Below are 15,722 nucleotides of genomic sequence, written 5' to 3' on the forward strand. Positions count from 1 at the left end.
TCTTTATGGGCATAAGTACTAATACCCTGATACAACCAATACGTGCGGCTTGTACATATTTATTGATCGCTGTAGATGTATGGATGAGCCTTTAAAGTTTAGTAAGACAAAGTCTGAAACAACACAAACAGCCAGTACACCAAACTACAGAGAATTCCCACATATATAGTAAGTTGTGTGGAGCAAGGACCTCTAATGTATTCAACTACATGTATTTATAATTGTTAGCTCTTGGGTTAAATATTCCACACACTTGCAGCACTATGTATATTAACTTTGTAATATACATAGTGTATAGCTGTATTGGTTATTTGGTGTCAATGAATGATCTTTATTTTACATTGGTAAGTGGCAGTTACCATGTAGTAGTTGCAAATATGCAGAAATAAAATTCTCTACACCAGTAGTGGCAAAAAGAGCAGCCCGGTGGGCCTTCACCTGCACCCCCCCCGAGTCCCCCTCCCGGTAGCTCCTTGCTATAAATCAGAGTATACCAGAGGCGACCGACTTCTGCATCATGGGTGAGGTCTGATGGGCATTTTGGGGATGTCTGATGGGTAGGAAGAGGAGGTCTGATGGGCATGTGGGGGAGATCTAATGGATATGAGGGGGTCGTCTGATAGGCATTTGGGAGAGGTCTGATGGGTATGGGTAAGCCTGATGGGTAAAAGGGGAGGTTTGATGGGCTTTATGGGAGGTCTGACTGGCATGAGGGGAGGTCTAGTGGGTATGAAAGGGAGGTTTGATGGGCATTTAGGGTAGGTTTGAAGGGTATGAACGGGGGGCCTGATGGGCATGTGAGGGAGGTCTGATGGTCATGAGGGGAAGTCTGATGGGTGTGGGGGAAGGTCTGATGGGCATGTGGGGGAGATCTGATGGGTATGAGGTATGACGGGCATTTGAAGAGGTCTGATGGGCATGTGGGGGGGGGGTGATGAGTTTAAGGTCTGACATGCATTTGGAGATGTGTGATGAGCATAAGGAGAGATCTGATGGGCATGTGCGGCGATCCACATGTGAAGGTTGGCCCTTGAGTTAAATCAGGTTGCCCATCACTGCTCCCCAGAGAATGACCACCTACTTTACTTAATATTTATAAAGAAATAAAACCTATAATTTACATCTTAGATCCCCCATCACATTTGCCCCTCAGATATGGGAAGGACCTTGGGGGCATTTACATAATTGAGCTTGGACACCCCTCCTATGTTAGCACCTGCCCCATGAAAGCCCAAGTCATCTTTTTGGTGGTGGTTTTATCCTTTAGCTCTGAGAACTCTGCTCTTCCTTGTGAGAAACAATGCAGTTTGGTGGTTTTATTCAGTCAGATAACTACTAACAGAGGTCAGCAGGTAGGTTACATATATTTATCCCTTGAGTATGATAAGTTTCATATATATGATTTGTGAATGATTAAAAAAAAAAAAAAACGGCTTTATTTTTAGATGAACTTGTACATCCGGTTTAGTCGTTTAATATGTATTTTCCATTTCAAGAGAAGCAAGCGGTGAAACAATCACACTGGAATTAGCAGGACTTTGTGACCTTGCAAGCACACAGCAAACACATGGGACTCTTCTGCCTCTGGGCGATGTTCTCAACTACAGACAAATTGCTTGAGAAGTCAAGGAGTTTCGACATTGATATCCTCCATCCTTCATCCTTGAGAAAGGACGAGCAAACGATGACTCATTTTTTTTAATCACGGAGGAGGTATAAAGTACATACATGCAGGTCCTTTAAGCAGAATCTAGAGAACATCACTTAACAATACAGTCTATTTAGTGCGATTCTTCACAATCTGTTTCATTACTACACTGTTTACTATTATAGTTTTCCAAAGTGGTGACATCACCTTCATTATGATATTGAAATCTCTCCACTAAAAGTCCCATGGCTACATAAGAAGTTATTTTACAAAAAAGCAGTACAATATGGTCAAACATGAAAGCACCATATTTAAAAAGAAATGATAGTGTAATTTTACCACTGTATAAATCATTGGTAAGACCTCATCTTGAATATGCAGTACAGTTCTGGGCACCACTCTATAAAAATGATATTCTGAAATTAGAAAGGGTTCAGAGAAGGGCGACAAAATTGATAAAGGGTATGGGGTCACTAAATTATGAGGAAAGGTTATCCAGTTTAGGCATGTTTACTTTAGAAAAGAGGCATCTAAGGGGAGATATGATTACTATGTACAAATACATTAAGGGTCAATACAGAGAACTTTCATAGGAACTTTTTACCCCAAGGACTGTACACAGGACATGTGGTCACCCCCTAAGGTTAGAGGAGAGGAAGTTTCGCAACCAGCAAAGGAAGGGGTTCTTTACAGTAAGGGCAGTCAAGATATGGAATTCATTGCCAGGGAAGGTTGTGATGGCAGATTCAATAGATATATTTAAGAAAGGGTTAGATAAATTTTTAGCGGAAAAGTGTATCCAGTTACGACCGTTAATTAAAATGAAGGATAGTAGTGGATATAGGGTAAAAAATAGGACTGCAATATTGAGTCTGGGGGGATTTTCACAATTGAAACAGATTGGCGGTTGCCTACTCTGGATTAATTTCACATATAAGTGCAGGATCGCAGGAGATCCAAAATAGGTTGAACTTGATGGACTGGTGTCTTTTTTCAACCTCATCAACTATGTTGCTATTTACCATTTTTGGTTTATTCAACCTACTGTTAAATTAGACCATATTCTGTTAAAATATTCATAATAAACCTATAATTAAAATAATTCCGCCCAAAACTAAAAATCCAAACTACAATCCACTTCCAGTAGGTTACTTAACTAGTGTTCAGCATTTAGGCCGTATGGCGGCTCCCCCAATGTTTTCCATGCACCCCTAAACTGTCTGTCTTGCACCCGCTGCCAGTGCGCAGGTACACAGAAGACATCGTGGACCTACCAGATGGGCTGAAAGCTCAACCCAGGTATGAAACCCTTTGGGACTGGGTTGTATTTTGGATCATGGAATTTACATAGGTTGTTTTAGAAGTAAAAAAAACCCAGAAATTATTTAAAAACTTATTGTTAAGGAAAAATGAATTTGAAAAGTTTATTCCATTTACCTTTTTGAGTAATTTTTTTCTATCTTTGACTTCATTTTTGGAGCAATTTGAAACCACGCTCACTTTTGCTAACTTGGATGCGATTCAGATTGTGGGCCTCAGTCATCAAGGCAAGTATCTGCCGATTTTGAGCGTATTGTACGCAAAATCACTCAGAAAGGAACACACAAAGGAACATACCACAGCCTACGATTTTGGGGAGTGAATAGGGCAGATGAGGGGCGTTTTTGGCATAGTCAATTTACAGTAGGGGCGTTGCACAATCAAGTGTCCACAGTCATGTCCAAATCAAGCTCTGGGCATCGCAGTTACTTGTTTTTCAGTGGAATCTCTTGTACCGGCTACAGATCGGGTGTAAGTGCCGAGTGATAGTGATGACAGATGTGTATACATGCTAGAACATATGTTTGCAATCAGGAGCAGCTGTAAAACATGTATTTTATATTCAGTAAACATTAAGAACATCCTAATCAATGTTTTTCATGGGGAAAATATTAAAAAAAATATATTTATATTTTTTAAACTGTAGATCAGTAATGCCTATATTATAAACAGGCGACATGCATTTATTTATTTTTGTGCATTCTTTTGTGAATGTTTATTCCACATAGGCATTAGACTACCGGTGTCCTGTGTAGTAGAGGTGAGCAGACCTACACCCAAATTTATCAGTGCGCGTATCGTCACATCCGTTCCTTGTTGAAGTCGGGAGTACGCATAGCTGATTTACGTGCGATTTTCAATAAACGGACGTTGCGCTCAGTATGCGTGTCTTGAGGAATCAGGCCCTGCGATGTTAAACCGGAATTAAAAGTTAAGTTCAGTTTACCTTTAGTTTGTGCTGACTCCTCTTTAATAGACTATTCCTCAGAATTCCGCTTCCATTAGAAGAATCCTAACCAGTTCTTTCCCTTAGATGGAAGGAACTGGCTGATGTACACCTGTCATTTACACAAGGCGACGTTTTTAAACCCTTTCTCACCCTCTGCAACATACACACAACGGAGGCAGCCATTTTGATTGGTTAGGTCACAAAATGGCTGTCCCATAAATGGGATATCTGCTTTAGGCAAATCCCTTGCAGCCATCGGTGCTCATCTCAGCAAACTTTTAACAATTTTTTATATCCATATATTAAATAAGAAATCCTTTTTCAATCCATGTTTACTGGTGCACGGTCAGCGTGTTCCATCTATGGGCATAAACAGGATGCGTAAGTTTTAATACCCTGATACAAACAAAATAAGTGCGGATGGTCCATATTTATTGAGACTTAAACCTAATTTTGTTGTTTTATAACTTAAACTCTTCTTATAATACCTCAGGTTGAGACCTTTATTGCTGTACTGTAGATTGTCTGAACGAGCCTTTAAAGTGTAGTAATTGTAACATGAAAGAACACAAGGGGGTAAATGTATGAGAGTAAGCTGAGAGTTTTCCCTCGGGTTTGAACAACCAATCAGATTATTCATAAAAGCTGTTTGCCCAAGGTCACCGTTACGGATTGCAGTATATATCTCTCACATCCATGATAAGAATGTTTTGTCAGCACACCCACCAAGCTACAGAGTATTCCCACATAGATTGTAAGTTATCAGTAGCAAGTGTCTCTAATATATTCAACTACATGTATTTGTAATTGTTGGTTCTTTTATTAAACGTTCCATACACTTGTAGCTACATATATATTATAATGTGTGTATATATATATATATATATATATATATATGTGTTTAATCTCCCGGTTCTTTATATAAGCGCTGTGTGAGGTCCCATCGTTTCTTGCAGTAGAAGATGCACCATACTAAGGAATACGTGGAGACTATGTCCAGGTCTTGTACTTTATCTGTGAATAACTCAGGATATTTGCACTAATTGCAAAAAAAACACAAAACTAAAACACAAAACATTCTGTGCCACATCGCAGTGTTCAAACAAACAGATGTCAGAGATTGTAAACAGACGTTATAAAACCAACATGGTTGCAATTGCCCACTCGTAAAAAACAACAACAATATATAAGAATAAAACATGCAAGTTGTAAAGCAGCAAGGTTTTTCTTAAAATTTATTTTTTTTTCCTTATATATATAGATCTGTATATACGTAGTTAAAAGGAGAGGCTTTATTTAGATCAGCAGCAAGCGAGACTTACAGGACTGAGTCAGTGTGATACAGCAGGTAACCATTAGCTAATGCCCATTTGTGCATAGGCTGTGCACAGATTTCATATCCGAGCACCTCCTTTCCTAAGTGTACTGTAAGGCAGTGGGCTAGTTTTAGTTTCTGTTTTAAATACATTATTATTTTTTTTTATTTATAGGGTGAGTTATGTCACATGCAAATGATAAATTCTCACTTCCAGACGGCCCTGCTGGGCTTTTCAAAGCAGAATTAACGTCTACCTATTGCACACAATGGAGGCAGCCATTTTGTTGGTTAAACTGATATTCATGGTGAATATTTCAGTACGGACATTTGACATCATCAGAGCTTCAGGCCTAGAGCGATAAGTTCTAGTGATCCGGTTTGGTTAGGTTTTCCAGAGAAAGTCCCCCTTTTTCCCCACACAAAATCTTTATCTCGCAATACTTCTTTTACCATCATTTAAACCCATATTACGCTGGAATAGGTTCCTATAACGGCTTTATCTTATTTGCAATCTAAGAGTACGGGATAGATTTTTGTACCCCCCAGAAAAACTCCAGCTCACATCGGTATCCCAGTTTTATAAATCAAAATGGTGGCCGTCCTGGGCAGTCTTCTTGTGCGCACATCTCACAAAATGGCTGCCTCCGCCGAGTGCAGGTGACAGGCATGCTTTAATCTATCTGTGAGGAAGTGCTTAAACAAAATGTACAACTTTGTGGGAGTGTAACAGCCAGAGTAGCAGACTTATTGTGTGGTTGTTGTGGTATTATTATTATTTTTTTTTCCCTTTGCTTATCTTCCTGGAAAGCAATACATTATTTTTATTTATTTTTCTAAGCTTCAAGACAAAAAAAAATCCCAAAAAAAAATCACAAACACGACTTAAGAAAGGAAAAATGACAGTAACAGCAATGAGGCCCCTTTTGTTGTGGAGCATTTAAAAAGTTTTTTTTTTTTGTTGTTTTTATATATGGTTTTTTTGCTGGGCGGAGGCCAAGATCTGGGAAGATACTTTGATGAGATTAACAAAAATAACAAAAAATTTTTTGCTTAAGGCCCTTTAAAGAGGCAGTCCCTTTAGCACCAAGTGTGAGTGGTATGTTAATGGTTTTCTAGATCATGTGTTTTGCAATGTCTCTATAAAAAAAAAAAAAGTATTTATACAACGTATCTGTTTGTTAATTGTAAACTATATAAAGAAAATGTTTTCTCTTTTGAGATATATATATATTAATATCACAGGAAAATACTATAAACAGCGTGTATGAAAACATGCAGTGGTTAGTACTGATTCCGAAGTTCTTGTTCGCCTGAAATTCCGAAATGGAACTTTATCCTGGATATGGTTAGTAAAGACTTGGTGATTGTATTCCCCCTTCCCCCTGATTAATAAGTTTATAAAATGCGTCTGCTTTAATAAAATACCAGTGACATTGCCTCAACCCTCAGTGCTCCCTGCAGTTCATAAATAAAAGCAAATAAAAAAGAAAATACCATTTCTGACGCAACGTTGAGGACTATTTGTTTCTTTCACGGAAGTCAAAAACCTGAAATGAGTGATGTCATTTGATTCTGGCTCTTTTTGGGACTGCCTCTTTTAGCTGCCAAGAACAGGACTAGTTTAGGGTTAAGTGGTAGAGGTTTTTAGTTCTCGTTGGCTTCAAACCGGCCACACATTACATACATTCATAATTAATTGACTTTCTGATGAAAGCAAGTTATTTGCCTGTGTACGGTCAAACTAGCAAGACCCCTGGTCTATCACAAACGTGTGGTCTTCTTTCTCGACAGTCAAAACTTGCGTACAGTAACTGTGCGGAATGTACGTGATTTGGAAGGACCTCAATGATCTTAAACTACAACAATCTCTAACCTAACAATGGAGAACATGGGGTCAAAGGTAACTAGGCTCCTGATGTGCCCATTCCCTCGAACCATTTGTTACTTACAACAACCGGTCTGGGATCATTGCTGAAAGAGACGTGACCACCTACATAAATTGACCACAAATCACTTAAACGCAGTCCTGTCGTAACGGTGTTGCCAGAGAAGACTGCGCTCTGAGCCATGGCAGTCTGCTTTGACAGTGCTAGGGTTTCGTTTTGAAGACTTGTGTTGACCCCTAAGTGCTGAAGTGTCTCCACTGAATCTCACCAACGTCTTCAGCAGTGGGGGCGGCGTCGGTTAAAAAGGAAGAGGAGGATAATGGTTTTTCGGAGATCTCTTGTCTGCCTGCCCTTTTACATGGTCACTCTATCTTCATAAGCTCCACATCAAAGATCAGGGTAGCGTTGGGAGGGATGACTCCTGGGTGGCCCGTGGCTCCGTACGCGACATCAGGGGTGCAGGTCAGCTTGGCGCGCTGACCTAGACTCATCTAGAGATGGAAAGACGACAAAATTGAAGTCAAAATTAATCTTTCATCCACACAAAACATCGGTGACTATTTATTACCACCGTAATATTCAGGTTTAAGACTAAACTACACTGCATTTGAGTATAGGTCACTATAGCAAGTACCAGCCGTCTGGCTTGGTCACATTGGTGATCTGGCTCTGTGGTTGGGTGCTGTACCTTTGTAACCACTGACCCCCCTATGGTACTGGCTTCATCTGACACACTGTCCCCCGACAGTAGTGAAGAGATACAGCATGTTTATCTCCCCCAGTGATGGATCAGAGGGTTACAAATCCAGTTAGGCCCTCACAGGGTTAGAATTTAAAAGAGCAAAGTGTTGGCCGTTGTGTAGTTGTAGACCTCTGCTGTCGCAGGCGCAGAGAACTAACACCACTGTAGCCCCCAAGTCCTCAGGAAAACAACATATACTACACTCTGGTCATACAGCAATTTCACTAAATGATCAGACCTGTGAGCTCCCACCTACCTGCATGGATCCAATTGTACAGCACGGTGGCTAAGTGGTTAGCACTTCTGCCTTACATCGCTGGGGTCATGAGTTCAATTCCCGCCCAGGGCCTTATCTGTGAGGAGTTTGTATGTTCTCCCTGTGTTTGCGTGGGTTTCCTCTGGGTGCTCCGGTTTCCTCCCACACGCCAAAAACATACTAGTAGGTTAATTGGCTGCTAACACATTGACCCTAGTCTGTGTGTGTGTGTATGTATGTTAGGGAATGTAGACTGTAAGCCCCAATGGGGAAGGGACTGATGTGAGTGAGTTCTCTGTACAGCGCTGTGGAATTAGTGGCGCTATATAAATAAATGGTGATGATGATGATACTACAGACACCAGATCCCAATGTAAAGCTATAGAAAATATATTTCTAAACTACTTTTAGGGCATTTAATGATCTCATACATGCAACAATGGAGGGCACATATTCTTACAGAACGGTTATTTTTGGGGCCAACCAGCCCTATAGGTGTGTGGTCGGCAGTGGTTTGATAGATTTGTGCACAGAGTCAAACTGAGGCAACATAGTTCCAAGACTGCAAACCTGTTAGAGGAGATTTGGGCAAGATGTGGCTCTTCAGCCGTTGTGGAGCGACACATCCCAGCATCCCCTGCCAGAGGCACGTTCCCTTTGTTATAAAAGCATCCTAGGAGCAGATCACTGCCTCAGCTACGAATCACATGCTGTCATTAAAGCAGCAGGAGACCAGATAACCACAGAGCCAGGATGAAGATGCACAAGAGTGAACGGAGGGGACTGTAAAATGTTTTAAATCAAGGTTTAAAAATAGAAGAATCATTTACATTGCTGTCGGTATGGGAACAGCAACCATGACCTCATCTCTAAACATAAGATAATTGACGTTCTTTCCTTACAGCTCAGCAAGGAACGGGGGTAATTCTGATACTTAGAAAACCAGGGTAAAGGATGCAGCTCCATAACCTGTATTCAGGCTTCATTTTAAGGAACACATGGTAGAGAAAAAGCTGCCTGACAATTTTACTGAACCCTCCTCATGTTAAGAGTGAAATATACTCTAACTACCGGTTTGGTTTAAATTATAGTTTCCGGAAATGATGGGTATGTCATTTTGCACAGGGAAGCTTATTGTGTCTGTAATTTTGTATTTGTTTACAAGAATAGGAAATATATTTATGAGGTTATAGGGCCTCTAACTTTATTTCCTAATTGTGTCTTATACAGGGGGAATAAATATGCTAGATATAGCTTTGTGCTACGTATCTGCATCCACTACAAGTACCCTTACAGAAGTTGTGTAGATCTTCTCTGTATGCTGTGACCACGCTTAGAACCGGAGGACCTGTCCACACCCTTCAGTCATGTTGTATAATTTGCCCAATGATACAAGAATTATCACTAGGGGCCTGATTCATTAAGGATCTTAACTTCAGAAACTTCTTATTTAAGTCTCCTGGACAAAACCATGTTACAATGCAAGGGGTGCAAATGAGTTTATTATTTTGCACAGAAGTTAAATACTGACTGTTTTTTCATGTAGCACACAAATACTTGATAGCTTAATTGTACACTGAAATTTAAAGTTGATATTTGTGTGCTACATGAAAAAACAGTCAGTATTTAACTTATGTGCAAAATAATAGACTCATTTGCACCCCTTGCATTGTAACATGGTTTTGTCCAGGATACTGAAATAAGAAGTTTCTGAAGTTAAGATCCTTAATGAATCAGCCCCTAGGTCCAGAGTCAGGTCATCAATTAGGGCAACTATGCACCCACCTAAGGCCCAGTGGGCACCGAGGGACCTGGACCACTATAAACCATTTTTATGAATGGGGTTTTTTGGCAAACGGAACCCAAACCAGAATTTGGCTAGGACTCTATGATTTTCTAATCTGACTCAGACTAGCCCACAACCCTAAATTTTTTTTTTTTACAGGATTAAAGGATCAAGGAAACAATAGGACAGAGACCAAAACAATAGCAGTCTGTTTAACACTCCAAACACAAAGGTTATGGGCGATGTAATGCTTTAGTGTAATAAATCTATAAGGAACAAGGAATCAAACAGCGTAACTTCAACAATGTAATAACCAGCTCGTCTCCACACAGTCCAATGAGTTCTACAAACATCATTTGCAACAGAAAAACTAAACATTATTTTAATTTCCATTCCATTTGTCTTATGGAGACAAGACTTAAATGTATTTATATTTTCCCCTACCTCTTCTGTATATACAACCCAATTCCAGCGTCTAAGTAATTGTTAATCCTCCCGTTATTCATTCACTTCCTCTTCCAAAAATAAAAAATAAAAATGCATTCCTTTCAAAGTAATTCAATTCATATAGAGAAGGGACAATACTCTTATGTCAACTGTACTCATTACATACCACACACAAATATATGTTATATATATGAATTATAATCTGGGGAAACACCTGGGGAAGGTGTGCGGACAAAACATTCTTATCATGGATGTGAGAGATATATACTGCAATCCGTAACGGTGACCTTGGGCAAACAGCTTTTTTGAATATTTCTTAGTGGTAGGGGAATTTTTAAAAGATCAACGCGAGACTGCTCCATGCTTCATTAGAGGGAGCCCAGTTAATATTGGAAGATGAGAAGTAGGACACTGACTAGCTATAGCAACATAAGTATGTCTGCTAAGCAGAGAGGAGATGATTAAGGTTGAGTTGTCCAACTTGGCTGAAAACACCCGTGATATCACAGGAGAGAAGCCTCAAAATGTCACTGAATCACATTTTAGAGCCTGACCCTGCTCTCTCCACTAGCAGGTTGTGGACATACCAACCATGGAAATCTCCATGGAAACTGGACACCATGGAAATCACCATGGAAACTGGACACCATGGAAATCACCATGGAAACTGGACACCATGGAAATCACCATGGAAACTGGACACCATGGAAATCACCATGGAAACTGGACACCATGGAAATCACCAAGGAAACTGGACACCATGGAAATCACCAAGGAAACTGGACACCATGGAAATCACCATGGAAACTGACACCATGGAAATGATAGATAATGGGGAGGCAGAGGAAGAAGTGGGGCTTTAATGGTAGTAGCTTTATCGAGGTGGCACAGAACAATACTCGCTGAGCATGGTGCTGTAAGGTTGGCATAGGATTGTATAGGTGGCACAAAACTACTATAGCAAGCAAGGGGCTGTGGGCACAAACAGTGCTGTGGTTATCACATGACTTCAATGGTGGACAAAGGGCTACATATCTGTGGCACAAAAAATACCATGGTGGGCATGGGACTGTAATAGGCACAGGGATATATACAGATGGCACAAAACAATGTTGTTGTTGGCATCAGGCTGTTCTGCTGGGCACAGGGCTGTGTATTGTGGGTTTTTATTTACAGCAGCTGCCTTGTCACTCTTTGATTTGGAGACACCCTAAGGAATGCTGAAGTATATATATATATATATATATATATATATATATATATATATATATATATATATATATATATATATATTCTATATGTAACTACAGTAGTATAGTACCATCAAAGGGATAGGAGGGAATATATACGAAAACACCCAAAAAAATCTGGTTTCATCCAAGAGAGACAGAAAAATCCAGCGTGAGAGCAAGAACATTCCAAGGGCTTCCCCAAGCTGGTTGGGGACCCCCAATAATTCCCCTTCAGTTCACAGGAATGAGGACACAGATTGCATAATAAACTCCTTTATATAAAGGGACGAATAAAAAAAAAAACACAACCCCCTCACCTCCTGAACCCACTTTTCTAACACCCTGCCCCTGCCCTGAGACCCTCTGCTCATCTCCCAGCGAAGTTTCAATTCCTTATGATAGGTTTATTCATTAACACTGATAAACAGATGTTTTTTGCAAGTGGGAGCAAAACACACTGGCTGTTTTTTCATCTAACACACAAATACTTGATAGCTTTATTTTTACACTGACATTTAAAGTTGATCTACGACATGCCCTACCCCAACTATAAATCTGTCCCCACATTTTAAAAGTACCCTCCTCCAACCAATGCAACATGGTTTTGCGCAGGTGCAAACTTACTCCTTTTTTTGCTTTACTTTCCTTAACGAATCAGGCCCTAGGTCTATAATTTTCTTTTTTTACACTGAAAATCTCCCTTAATGAATAACAGCTTGCCTGCAGATAACTGATCACTAAAACGCATACTTCAACCTCACCTGCTTACAAACAGAACATTTTCTCTTAAACACAGCTATGCAAAAATGTTTTTGTTTTTTTTTAAAAAGTGGGTTTTTGTTGGTGGGGGGGGGGGGGATTTAGCAGCTGCGGATGCCAACAGAAGTACCTTTACTGCAATAAACCTTACTGGGACTGTACTCAAATTTTAACTTCCACTTTAGTTTATAACTCTTTATGTAGTACACCATTCAGAAATAGAAGGGACACACACCCGACGCCGGACTGGGGATCCACCGGTAGGCCCTGATGCCAGATAGCTCCGCTCTCTTCTGTGGTGGCGCGGGGCTAAAAAAATGATTCCTCTGCCCTTGACTAATTGGTGGCAGTGGGGGCCGGGGGCCAGGTGCCGCAGAGGGAAAGTGGGTGGCTGATCCCTCCTCAGGGACCAACCACTTTCGCTAAACAGGAAGTAGCGTGCATTCCACCGTGGAACGCATGTTACTTCCTGTTTCGCTTTTGATTGCACAGGGAGCATGGAGCAACGCAGAGAGGATGCTCCAGCAATAAGGTAAGTGTGAATGAAAGGGGGGGGGGGCTGCTATTTGTGAGAGTGACAGGGGAGGGGGCTGCCATAATGTGTGAGGGACTGTTTTTTTAATATAATGTGTGATATGAGGGAAATGAGTGGGGTTGTCTTAATAGTACATGGGTGGGAGGCAGGCTATTAATTTAATGGTGGAGTTTAGGTGGGGGCTAATTATTTAATGGGTGGTATTTTATTTGTGGGGTGATGATGGGGTAATTTAATTTATTTGTGGGTTATTTAATTTAATAGTGGGGCCTATTAAATTAAGATGGGGTGACAGGACCTTTAATTTAATGCTGGGGTGGTTTGCTGCTATTATTTGAATGTGGTTAGGAGGGATATTAAATGTGAATATGAATTATTTAATGCCGGGGATGGTCGTGGGAAATGGTTATATTAAACGTAAATGCTGTCAATTTATTGCTGGGGCTGTTTGGAGGGAGAGTAATAAGTTTATTTATTAAATGGGAATATTATTAATTTAATGTTGGGGCTGGATAGTGGCCTAATTATTAAATGTGGGTGCTGTTGATTTAATTATAGGGATGGTTGGAGTTTTCTAAATTTCATGTACCCATTTTTTCAGTAGGGCCCCCAACATTCCAGGATCCAGACAAGCAGAAACTGATCTAAGACACCAGCATCCACAGGTGGTGAAATGACAACAACAGGTAGGAGAGAGCAGGACAGTCTGCCAACTGTCCTGAATCTGGTGGGGCAGTCCCGAATTTGTGTGGCTGTCTTGCTTATTCTGGATTTGGTCCGACTACATGGACACTTGGTAGGTATGTCCTGCTTCACACTGTACTGCTCGTGAAGGCAGAGCTGCGTGCTTCTAACAATAGTGCACACAGTTATGCCTGTGTATTTGTCTAAAATGATAACCTCCTGTCTTGAGTGCACCAGCACCCCCTTTGCAGCACTATATGGTATTAGGTGGGCCCCAGTCATTGGTTTCCCCGGTGTGCCCTTCATGTCCCAGTCCGACACTGCACACACCCCCTCTTTCCAATCCATGGTTAGCCCAATTGATAAGCTGACACCTCTCACGGAGAGAACTGAAGTTTTTTACATTATAGGATAGAGTTTAATGGCTGCAATAAACCAGAAAGCATCACAACCCACAAATTCCATCAAGTAAAGAGAGAGATTGGACCTTCTTCATGATTGGACCTCGGCTACAGAACCTTATCAAACTTATTAATGCTAAGACGCTTCAATAACCTAGGAGACACGTTTCAGATGCGAGATGAGTACCATTATTAGCCACTATTAGGAGAAAGGGAACCCCAACGGAATTGTCGGCCAGCATCTCGGATTCACTGCAGTGTGGTTGGAGTAATGTCAGAAGTGAGAGGTAGAGCAAGGACGACTACCTGCCCAGCTTCATGCTCCCTTCCAACACTCATGTCTTATTTACTTTACAATATAATGAAGCAACACAATAATAACAACCCATGCCCCATATGAAGCAAAGAACTGTCTATGTCTGGGAGCATTTGCTTATAAAGCCTAGTAAGTAAGGCTGATGGTCAGAGATGGACTCCAGCACATTACCTTGAGGATCTATATAAGAGGTTCTAATGGAATGATCTTCAGTTTGGTAAAGTGGTAGACGTAGGTTAGAGTCCTGTAGCATTTGAACCTATCTTTCTCAGCAAACATGGGACATGCCAATCAAGTCCCCGCGGATACACTACAAGGTATCTGTACTGGTGTTCAGATCTGTTATATCCAGAGATAAAGGCGCTGACAACGTCTTCAGATCAGCTTAGAAAGAAACTATGGGCTAGATTTACTAAGCTGCGGGTTTGAAAAAGTGGGGATGTTGCCTATAGCAACCAATCAGATTCTAGCTTTCATTTTAGTACTTTCTACAAAATGACTAGAATCTGATTGGTTGCTATAGGCAACATCCCCACTTTTTCAAACCCGCAGCTTAGTAAATCTAGCCCTATGTCTTTATTAAAAAGCTTGTCCTGAGCGGAATCTAGGTCTGCAATAGTTGAAATCAGTGTCACCAACATTAGGTGTGTGGGGGCTTGCTTCATCTGGGGACAAGTCATTGTGATGCTCCAGAGGTAGAGAAGACTGGGTGTGCACGTGAGTGCTGATGATCACATAAAGTCCGAGGTGTAAACCGCACGACCTGAAGCCTCACACACCTGTATCCTGCTCATTTGGCGCTGCGCACGTGCCCTCTTAACTTGCACTTTTATACAAGCACCCAAACATTTCTAACAACCTATTGAACAGAATGTTGCAATATATAAAAATCAATAAACATGTGTTGAGTTGCAACCGAAAGCAGTTATGGGATTTACCGTACCTGTCCGATGCCGTCATCCCATCCTTTGATCACTTCCTGTCGCCCTAACCTGAATTTAAAAGGCTTGTTTCTATCCCTGGATGAATCGAACTTCTTCCCGTTCTGCAGCATACCTGGAAGACAAACATTTGAAGGGTAAGATATATTGCAGCAAAACACTGTTAAACAGTCTTTAGATTTCAAAACAAATATTTGCCCTATGAGTTGGAGCCGTTAAACGTTCAGCTTCTAGAAACATGAAACGGTGTTACGGACAAAAGCGTTACTTCTCATGCATGGTGAATAAACTTCACTTATGAACGTATTAGTAAATAGTCTATAATGATTCCAATAATAAAGTGTGAAAGGTTGTCTGTACTTAATGTCCAAGTGATTTCCTTAGTTCCTAAGGAATTGATAAGCTGCAATCTCATGAATACTCTGGCTGCTTTCACTGTCCGTAGGTGAGAGGGGCACGAACTTCAACATTTGGCTGCAGGAGAGTAAATGTGAAGCCATTG

At 40.8% G+C, this 15,722-nt stretch overlaps 1 protein-coding gene across 2 annotated transcripts in view; it reads right to left on the bottom strand.

Moving 5' to 3' along the window:
* Window positions 1-5,136: 5,136 nt before the first annotated feature.
* Window positions 5,137-15,722, bottom strand: part of FKBP1B (FKBP prolyl isomerase 1B) — a 47,626-nt gene continuing 37,040 nt past the window's right edge. For both annotated transcript variants that reach the window (XM_075201361.1, XM_075201360.1), the window contains 2 exons: window positions 15,223-15,335; window positions 5,137-7,612 (listed from right to left, as the gene is read on the bottom strand). In XM_075201361.1, coding sequence (XP_075057462.1) covers window positions 7,484-7,612; window positions 15,223-15,335 — 242 coding nt within the window. In that variant the 3' untranslated portion in view covers window positions 5,137-7,483. The remainder of the gene's footprint in view (window positions 7,613-15,222; window positions 15,336-15,722) is intronic.

Source organism: Mixophyes fleayi, chromosome 3 (assembly GCF_038048845.1).
Source record: "Mixophyes fleayi isolate aMixFle1 chromosome 3, aMixFle1.hap1, whole genome shotgun sequence".
NCBI lineage: Eukaryota > Metazoa > Chordata > Amphibia > Anura > Limnodynastidae > Mixophyes > Mixophyes fleayi.